The sequence below is a fragment of the Tympanuchus pallidicinctus genome, unplaced genomic scaffold (genome assembly GCF_026119805.1).
Source record: "Tympanuchus pallidicinctus isolate F22 unplaced genomic scaffold, pur_lepc_1.0 scaffold30, whole genome shotgun sequence".
Classification (NCBI taxonomy): Eukaryota; Metazoa; Chordata; class Aves; order Galliformes; family Phasianidae; genus Tympanuchus; species Tympanuchus pallidicinctus.
In genome coordinates this window covers 1,951,088-1,960,662 of record NW_026294748.1, presented here as the reverse complement: position 1 = coordinate 1,960,662, position 9,575 = coordinate 1,951,088, and the positions used below count along the sequence as shown (strand labels likewise).

At 51.7% G+C, this 9,575-nt stretch overlaps 2 protein-coding genes across 5 annotated transcripts in view; both read right to left on the bottom strand.

Annotated features, from left to right (window-relative positions):
* Positions 1 to 3,515: 3,515 nt before the first annotated feature.
* TTC36 (tetratricopeptide repeat domain 36) lies at positions 3,516 to 4,536 on the bottom strand. Its single transcript, XM_052697020.1, has 3 exons — positions 4,381 to 4,536; positions 4,049 to 4,240; positions 3,516 to 3,971 (listed from the first exon to the last, which is right to left on the bottom strand). The coding sequence occupies exons 1-3, from the start codon at positions 4,484 to 4,486 to the stop codon at positions 3,703 to 3,705; spliced, it is 567 nt and encodes a 188-aa protein (XP_052552980.1). The 5' UTR covers positions 4,487 to 4,536; the 3' UTR covers positions 3,516 to 3,702.
* A 3,246-nt stretch (positions 4,537 to 7,782) lies between these two features.
* KMT2A (lysine methyltransferase 2A) overlaps positions 7,783 to 9,575 on the bottom strand; it is a 43,244-nt gene continuing 41,451 nt past the window's right edge. For all 4 annotated transcript variants that reach the window (XM_052697015.1, XM_052697016.1, XM_052697017.1 and 1 more), the window contains one exon: positions 7,783 to 9,526. In XM_052697015.1, the coding sequence (XP_052552975.1) occupies positions 9,251 to 9,526 (276 nt within the window). In that variant the 3' untranslated portion in view covers positions 7,783 to 9,250. The remainder of the gene's footprint in view (positions 9,527 to 9,575) is intronic.

Here is a 9,575-nt window from a genome sequence, read left to right as displayed (position 1 = left end):
ACTACACACAACCCTGAGCAAATAAAGCAGCGCAATCACCTCCGTGCAGTTTCACAGACCTGTTTTTCAGGGTTCTGCTCTTATTCATTGTGTTGTTGTCCAGAGATTAGCACAGCAGTGTCTGGGTCACATTTCACCACGAGGTTGTTGACTTTGGGCATCCCGAGCTCTGTTCTACAGAACCTTTTCTGCTGCAGCCACGTTGGGGCAGCATTACCTGCCAACAGTGCCGAACAGATTGGGTGAAGCCCATTGGGAACGAAATGGGACCTCTGTGTATGGGAAAGGGACCGGGAAACCTGACCCCAATTTACCACCTATTGTTGTCTACCACTCTCACCAGTTTTGTTCAGAAGGGAAAAATGGACTTCAGGCCTTCATTGGCTTATCTCCACTTGAGGCATTCCTTTTAATGATTAACCTTAAAGAAGTCAATTGTGACGGAGCTAATTTGCAGTTCATAGGAGAGCATTCACTGTTTGGGCCATCTTAGTTCTGGTTTGGTTCAGCTGCTCTACAGCAGAATGACAAATGGGCAAAGCATTATGGAACACAGTTAATGGGGAGTTTTGGGGTGGGTTTGTTCGCCCACACACGCCCTGTATTAAATATATATTGATAGGACAAGGGGAAATGGCTTCCAATTAGAACAGGGGGATTTATTTAGAGTGGATGTAAAGGAAGGTTTGGCATTTGGGGGAGGTGAGGCGCTGGCACAGGTTGCCCAGAGAGGCGGTGGTGCCCCGTCCCTGCAGACAGCCAAGGTCAGGCTGGACGGGGCTGTGAGCACTGCTGAGCTGTGGGTGTCCCTGTGCAGGGAGCAGCAACATACAGCCCTTGATGCTCCCTTGCAACCCAAACCATCCTATGGTTCTACATGCATGAAAATCTCACAGGTAACAAATATTTCCATTCTAACACTTTCTTGCATCACCAGTGGAGAATCACCACATCACTGCCTTCGGAACCGGCTCCGTGCATTCAGTCCCCGAGGTTTTGCACATCTCAAAGAGCAAACGCAGAGATGAGATGCTGAGATCATTGAGATGAGTTTGATGTGAAAGCTGACGCATCGAGGAACTTCATGGAGGAACATTCAATTGCCACAAAGAAAGAAGTGTGAAGGCCCCAATACAAATAGCACTCTGTGCTTCATGTCAAGCTTGCACTTAATTTAAGTGCTTTGCTGAATTCCTGCCAGAAAAGGCAGAGCAGAGATACTACAAGAGAAAACACGACAAGGAGCAGCCACGTATCTCAGAGTGACATCCTGCTCTGGATCACCAACAAGCCTGACATGGAAACCAAGTCTTAAGCAGAAAGCAACCAACCAACCAGCCTATTATTGAGCATTTTAGAAGCACAGTAGGACAAGAAGAAAGGATTCTCAAACAGAAGGGATGAATGAATGAAAACCATCCGAAAAGCTTGTATGCGGGAGCTCAGTTTCATGTGCGGTAACTCAGCTCTCGACGCACGTAAGAAAGGACTTCAAGGAGCAACGCATGGCTGTGGCTGTCAGGGACAGGGCTGAGACAACAGGAGAGGCAGAGTTATGAAAGAGATGGAGAAACTGAGCCTTGTGCCTGGCTGCCAGCCACGGCGTCGTATTTTAACAGCTAAGCAAGTAAATGATCCTTTGAAAAGAAGGCTGTAAATAGAGAAGGTGGCTCGAGTACCCAGCGTCAAAAAGGTGTGTTTGCAGCTCTGGCTCGTGGACACAGAACGTTAACCCTGACTGTGCTCCATAAATGCAGTGAGTTTAAGCCAAGGGTTTTGCATGGGCCAAGTAAAACAGTGCTACCCTTGTCACGTCCATAGAATCGTGGGATCATCTGAGTTGGAAGGGATCCTTAAAGCTCACCTTAAAGCTCACCTCTTCCAGCTGCCCTGCAACCAACAGGGACATGGCTGAGGCATAGCGTGAAACAAACTGGGGAACACAGGGAAGCCCTCAGACATCGAAATGGTTTCAACAGGAGATCTGGAAACCGTGTTCCAGACACCCCCGTGTGCCTCGAGAGAAACACTGCTGCTCTTCACCCCTCCCTTTGCTGTCCGGTTGGTTTTGGGAGCTGACTTATTCTACTCGCGTTTGCTAGGGAGGGTTTCCTTCGGTCTGATTCACAGCACCATCTCGTGGCACGAGCTGGGATGTCACAAACAGGATTTCCTATTTCTGACCATTATTTTTCCACCATCAGTTGGGTCTGAAGCAAAGAGTTTGCACATTTCTGGGGGTCTGAGCTGAAGGGGTACACGGTAATGCCAAGAATAAGTGTCTAAGAGCTCAGATCTCCCTAGAGGGGAAAATAGAAGAGTTCCCTGCTCTGACTCCCTGCCCCACACTGTTCTAAGGTGTAAAAACCACAGTGAATCCACCAGCGTGTGGGACTCAGAGCTACAAACCTGAACCCCAAATTCCTGGGAAAGAAATGGCTGAACCCACCCTGAGCTGCAGAGTGGCCTGAACACAACAGAACATGGCAAATGTGGATATACGGCCTGTTGGCATCGCTGCCCATCGCACTCATTTGTGCCTGCAAGCATGGATCAGTTATGGAGAGCTCCTTATCAGCCCATCACAGCCACCTGTGAGCTGGGACCATTGCTTTCCAGAGCCTGTTTTAATTATCAGCTACACTTAATGGGCTTCAGAGTGCAGATCCACACCTTGTGGCTCCCGAAATCTTACCTTGGCAAAGAAAGCGGGAAGGAACAAACAGAAGATCTGTCTCTGCACCCAGCGACACCCACCTGAGAGGCAGAACTGACCCAGAAGATGGAGGCAGGCATGGGGACGTTGGTGGGCATCCAGGTGTAAGAATCTGGAGGTGCTGTGGCTGCTATGTGCTCATCCTGGTCCACATATGTGATGCAGGTGGGCACCAGCACAGAGCATCAGGAGGAGCCCAGGGTCACCCGCTCCCTGGCAGCGGGCACCTGGCTTACCCGGGTAAAACGGAGGCACAGAGGTGTCATGGAGCACAGGAGCTGCTCTCTGGTCCTTGCTCTTGTCCTCCTGCAGCACGCACACTGCCCAGCAGTGGAAGAGACTGCATCCCCACCATGGTGCATCAGAGCCAGGGGCTCATCACCACACCGGGGTTTCACTTGGTGGGCCAGAGCCAAGCACCAAGCAGGCAACAGCAGCCTTTGGCAGCAGGTGGAGTGGAACATGGGGACATCCCCGATCCAGTCCCTGTCACCCCAGCATGCAGCCAGGCCATACCTTACCTGGAGCATCGCCCCTGCGTCCTACCCACTTCATGGGGCAGCTGTGCACAGAAACCTGGCCCCAAGCACCCCTTCACTGTGGGTGCTGCCACGGAGCAGAACCTGCCCTCAGAAGCACTTGCGATCTTGGGGTCGGTCCTGCTGCACCCCGGCTGCAGCACAACTCCCAGAACGCTCAGGAAGAGGGCAGGCATCCTCGCACGCCCATTTCTCTGCTTCCACACGCAGTGTGGCTGGAAGCAACGCCGCAACCACCCATAACACCAGGACCAGAGCCCTGCTGGGCCGCCAGCGAGGTTTATTTGCCACGGAACAGAGCCACGACAAAGCTGAGGTGCAGGAAGCTTTCCCCACGACGGCCCTGGAGCGAGGAGCGGCTGCGTGCTGCAGCCTCCTCTAAACCCTCAGAGTCCTCCAAGCGCAGCTCCGCCCCTGAGCTTCGGTCAGCACGGCGGTGCGGCGGCCTCAGTCACTGCCGACCACGTCGGGGTTGCGCAGCCGCCCCAGCATCTCGCTCAGCATTTGGTTGCAGAGGGCAGAATAGGGGTTGAGCAGCACCAGCTGCTGCCGTGCGAAGGCGCTGCCCAGCCGCGCCGCCTGCTGGAAGTCCCGCCGGGCGTCGTCGTCACGGCCCTGCAGCCGATGGATCAGACCGCGCTGCACCAGGCTTTGGCACGCGGCTCGGCCGCAGCCCCGGCCCAGGCGGACGGCGGCATCCAGGTCCCGCAGAGCGCCTGGACGGGGCGAGAGGAGGCGGGGGAACGTGGGGCGGCCCGGGGCCGAGGCGCTCAGCCGGTGCCGCGGTCCTTACCTGCCACGTCGCCCTTGAGGCGCAGTGCCTGTGCGCGGTTGTTGTAGGCCGAGGCGCGCTGGGGCAGCAGGCGGATGGCCTCGCTGAAGCGCTCCAGGGCCGCGCTCACATCTCCGGATTCGGCAGCAGAAACGCCCTGCAGCTCCAGCTCCCTCACCTGCTCCAGCAGCTCCGGCTCGAAGGCCTCCTCCTCTGTGCGGGGAAGAGCCGTCCCTCGTCCCGGCGCGCGGCGACACCGGGGCAGCAGCGGGAGCCCCAGCGCTCAGTGCAGGCGGAGCCCCTTCCGCCCCCGTGCAAGGATCCAGCGGGACTCCGAGCCGCGTCTGCCTCACCTTCGTGCCGAACGTCCTCGTCCTCGTCCAGCCCGGGGATGTCACCGAAGGGAGTGCTGGGGTTGAAGATGGTCTGCAGCACGGCTCTGTCGTTGGCGGTGGCCATGGCGCAGTGAGGGGCAGCGGGGCGCCCGGCCGCCTGTTAACGTTCACCCATCGCCTCCTATCCCAGCCCGGCCGCGGCTCCTCCGCCCCCCGACGCGGCCGACTCCCACATCCCCCCCAGCGCGGCGCTGCCGGGCTGCGACAAGGGATCCGCGGCGCCATCAGCGCCCCGTGGACGGGGGACGGCAGCCCGGCCTCGGAACAAACGAGCAGCAGCCCTCTGCAGCAATAAACTTGACATGTTTATTAATTAAACTATCACTTAAATAAAAAAAAGTGCATAGAAAATAAACATGTTTAAAAACTCCTTTTTTTTTTTTTTTTTTGTCGTCTTTTTTTTTTTTCCGTTGTTTTTTTTTCCTTTTTTTTTTTTTTTTTTTTTTTTTTACAACTATGTACACTTTTTATTTTTTTATTTTTATTTTTTTTTTTTTTTACATTCAGTCTTTTTGCAGAGCTTTCAGCAATTTATTATTATTTTTTTTTTAATTAACTATTAAAGTATTTCCTTCTTCCCTGTGCCAGGGAGTTAACACTGATGTACTTTAGACACGTTTTTTTTTTGTTTTGTTGGTTTTTTTTTTAACCAAAAGAAAACCAGAAGCTCGGAAGAACACAAGGAAATAAAATAAAGGTTTGTTATACATGATAAGCTGTCAGGAAATGTAATCCTAGAACATAACTTGGCGGAGTTTTTTTTTTCTTTTTTTTTTTTTCTTTTTTTCTTTTTTTCTTTTTTTTCTCTTTAATCGAAACAATTATTCACCTACCTGTATTTACTAAAGAGACCGTTAAGTTCAATAAAAGAAACACCACAAGTATAGATCTCGGTTGATAGACAAAAGCTACTGTACCTTGTTCAAAAGATACCAGGAAAGCACAGAGCACGTTGTTTTTCCCTATATGCAGGTGGTACCCCAACATTCATTACCAAAAGGAAAGGAAAAAAAGGAAGAAACCAAGTTGTACAAGTACTGACTGGTAACAATACAGGGCAGGAAAGCCCCCGGGCCGCCCGTTCCCATCCCAGCCCTCATCCAGGCACCACCTGGGAACGCACAGCCTGCGCCCTTCCTGCCCCTGTTAGCAACTGTAACACAATCCTTATCTATAGTGTTAAGAGAATTAAAAGCCATGGACCGATACTGAACTAGGCTTCATTACACGGTGCATTACTATATTAGTTCCTATATATATCGTATTTATAGTTATTAAAAAAAACTTGCAGGTGTTGAGTGTGGACCAGTAGCATGGGTTTGAATGGCATGATTCTGCACAAAGACCATCTCGCTGAAGAACCTGGTATTGCTTGGAAACGAAAGAAGGAACAATTAACAGAAAGATACCCAGCCCTTTGCAATGACCCGCTTTTCCTTTACGAAAACGAAAAGAAAGAAAGAAAAAGAAGAAAAAAAACCCAAAAGTCGGTTTGTACAAATAAAAATAAACGCCCTAAGGTTCCATTTTGTAGTATTTTTTCAGATATCATGATCTGTGTCAGTCCTTATAAAATATACATTCATATACTGGGGAGCCGTGCTGCGCTCAGCGGCAGGGCAGGGCTCGGCGTGGTGCCTGATGGAAAACACACAGCAGCTGCCAAGGCTTCTCCCTGCCTTCCTTCAAGCACCCACGCTGGGCTTTGGGAGCGGGTCGGGGCCCTGCCCAGCAGCACAGCTCACCTTCTCTGGGTACAGACAGTTTCACTGGCCACGGCGGTGCCGCCACGGCGGCCGCCACAGGTATAGCAGCAAAGCGAACAGCGAGCCGGGTCTAAAGGACCCTTTCTGCTCGGCCGGTCCTCACAGGAGGAGATTTCCTGGTGCTCAGCTCCTGGGGGGGTCCCACGGCTCTCCTGCCCACCCCTCTCTTCCAGCATTTCCTATAGGAGCGGTGCTGGGGCTCCCAACTGCGCAGCGCGGCCGTGAGGGACCGGGCTGAGCTGTGCAACCTGCGCACCGTTCTTGGCTTTAACCAAGCACTGCTGTCCAAAACAGAACAAGGACAAAGAGCAGCCGTGTCCGTGGAGCAGGGCCGACATCCCCTCCCCCCCCAGACGTGTTGTTTGGCCTTCTCAAGGTTATGTGCGTTCCCAAACTGTCAGTGCATCAAATCGTTTCAGTAACAAATGCAGCTTCGATTGGATTCTTCTTTCAACAGTTATTACCAAATAATAATCACACAGTGCAATAAAGAAAGGAAACCAGCAGTTCCTGACCCTGTGAGAGCTGTATTTCATTCCCAGGTCAGAGGAAGAGGTCGTGGGGCCTGAAGAGCACAGATAACGGAGTGTGAGATCACGACCACCGGGGTATCGCTCAGTTCGCTCCATTCCCTACCAGCTGCTGATGCTGTTTCACAGCAGCCTTTCCCAGCTCGCCTACCCACAGGTCCAGCTCAGAAAAGCAAGGGTGCTTCAAGAGTTTACTGCTCCAAGGAAAATCCACTCTGTGTTTGGGTCGGGGATGAGGAGTGCACGGCGGGCGGGAGCCCCGCGCTGCCCCGGGTGGAGCTGTGGGGCCCTACTGCTCCACTACATTTCCACAGGACTGCGTTTGTGTGTCTGCAAAGATGTGGGCTCCCCCAGAGCAGAAAAGCAGGGCCTTCCCTTGGGGAAGCTGCTCCGGACAGAAAGGGATGCTGAGACCCCACAGGTGCCACAAGGCTGGGCCAGCAGAGCCCCTCACTGCCCCCAGGGCTGCGACTCCCCACGCTTCAGGGTGAGAAGAGCCACGCTTCCCACTGAAATGCTCATTCTGAACACCAGGCAAAAGGGGTGAAGCTATTTACGGTCAGTTCTCTCTTTTTTTCCTTAAATACACACAGGATACTGGTGTGTGGCAAGGCAGAATCATGCCTCCCGCCTGGGGGCACAAGCAGTTGTTCAGAGTTCCCAACAACTCCTCCAAAGCCAGGCAAATCTCCCTCCTGCCCCCATCTTGACAAGAAAATCCAAGTTTAAGGTCCAGCCAAACCTCACAGAAACAGTTACCGAAGTCAAAAAGGCAGAACAAGATTAAAAAATAAAAATAAAGTGTACCCCTCTCTCTGGAGAAAGGCTCAGACTGTGTCCAGCCAGATATTTCCTATAACCGTCCTATGAAAATAAAAAAATTATTAAAAACAGATTCTTTTAAATTAGGATAATACCACTGTTTAAAAAGCCTCGTCATAAGTGCTTTTCCCTATGAAGTGCTTCTCATAGAAAAATATACAAAATATATTTACATTTATAAAACCTTAAATACTAAACTGTAAACAGAACAGAGTAAAATCCAATGTCTCAATTTGTTAGGCTTGGGGCTTTTTCTTTCGTTCTTTTTTCTGTTTTTTTTTTTCTCTTTTTTCTTTTTTTCTTTTTTTTTTTTTTTCTTTTTCTTTTTAATTTTTGGAGGCGTGGAGCAGACCCAAAAGGGAGGAGCATTGACTTGAACCAGGACAATAGTGTCTTTCGATTCACTTTGACTAAGTCTGACTCTTCAGCTACCGTGATTTTCAACCGTGCCAATCGCCCATTTGTTTCCTGTGCATTTTTAAGTGCTGCACGGAGTCCACGAGGCTGGTTAGTGTTTGGCCTTGCATCTTCAGTGAATTTACACTCCATTTTGGTGCCTCTTCCTGTGCCTTTCATGGAAGATTACGAAACCACGTGCTGACTGCAGGTCAGACAGGCACGCGCCTACAGAACCACTTGTTTGTCTCCCTAGGATGCTGTTCAGTGGGGCTGCACACAAATCCCCCCTTCCCAGTTCCTGCTCTGCAGCCAACAGCAGCAGCAGCTCCCACCACTGCTTTCTTCCCTGGGGAGCAGTCCCACGGTGGCAGGGGAGCCCTTCGGTCCCTAGGTCAAAGGAGAAAGGCAGCCTCCAAAGGCAGAAGCATGGGAAAAGACTGCTTCCCTCCTTCATAGCAGGGGGAGGGTGCTGCTGAAAGAAAGCCTTTGCTCACAAAGATTTACAGCTCTGTAACCAGTTGGCACAAGCCCTTTCTCTGCTAAAGAATGCCAGGAATTCCCTTTGCACTCCAGCTGGAATTTCAGAGTGAAACACTATCCAAACCCTTCTCACTTTACTTCTGGCTGCTGTACGACCCTCTCTCCCATTCAGTCTTCCTAGATTAAAGCACATAAGCCGGAGCCACACGGCACAGCAGCCACCTACACCACACAGCACACCAACCAACTCACAGATAGTGTTTTGGAGATGCGTAACACAAGGAACCACAGACACTCACACAGTTCTCAGAGCAGCTGGTCGGTGGGGTACGGTTTCTCTCCCTAGGAGAAAAGCGCAGTCACGTACTGTGCTATGGAAACTTACGACACAGCAACCGAACGAAAACGTGAGCTCCACATTCACCTCTTTGAGCCAAGAGAGGTCAAAGGGATGGATCTGCCATCAGTCCTCTGTACTTGGGTGCGGGTCTGCCTTCCCTCCCCACTCCCACTCATTAGCCCCGTTCTGAGAAACAAATTCTGGGGGGGGGGGGAGGGTTGGGGTGGGAAAGAGAATAGCGAAAACATAATCACACTGAGGATCTTCTCCAGTCGCCCGTGTCTTTCGTAAGGGTAAGTGTGCGCATGCAAGACATGAAGATGTGGACTCTGACAGAGAAACACAGCCGCCAGTTGGGTCCCTGAGCCCAGCCGATCTTCATTCCTGCCTCTGTCCTTCCCCCTCCCTGCACGAATGGCAGGGCAGGGGGTCGCTGTTAGCTTTGGTTCGCCCCACGCCCTTCAGGGCTCACTTGCAGCCCGCGGAAGTTCTTAGTTTAAAAACTTCCTGCACTTCTTGGCGCCGCAGTTACAGGGCAGTTTGTTGCTGGCGTCTTCAATGGGGAACTTGTAGTCGTAGGTGAGTTCTTCCCCCCGGTAGATTTTGCGCATGGCGAAGATGACAATGTGCTTCTGGCCATCGATGTTGATGACCCGAGAGTAGCAGTTGGGCTCACAGGAGTGATTGATGAAGCGGGCCGCATTCCCATGCATGGTGGCATCCACCACTTCCGAGTCGTCAATGCGGAACATGTAGCACCCGATCCCCTACACACAGAGAGCAGACAGACAGTCATGGCAGGGAAGTCGAAAGCTG

Coding starts and splice junctions, on each gene's coding strand:
- TTC36 (XM_052697020.1), bottom strand. CDS start 4,486: ATGGCCACCGCCAACGACAGAGCCGTGCTGCAGACCATCTTCAACCCC. Junction 4,241..4,380: donor CGAGGACGTTCGGCACGAAG/GTGAGGCAGACG, acceptor TTCCCCGCACAG/AGGAGGAGGCCTTCGAGCCG. Junction 3,972..4,048: donor CCTCAAGGGCGACGTGGCAG/GTAAGGACCGCG, acceptor CGCCCCGTCCAG/GCGCTCTGCGGGACCTGGAT.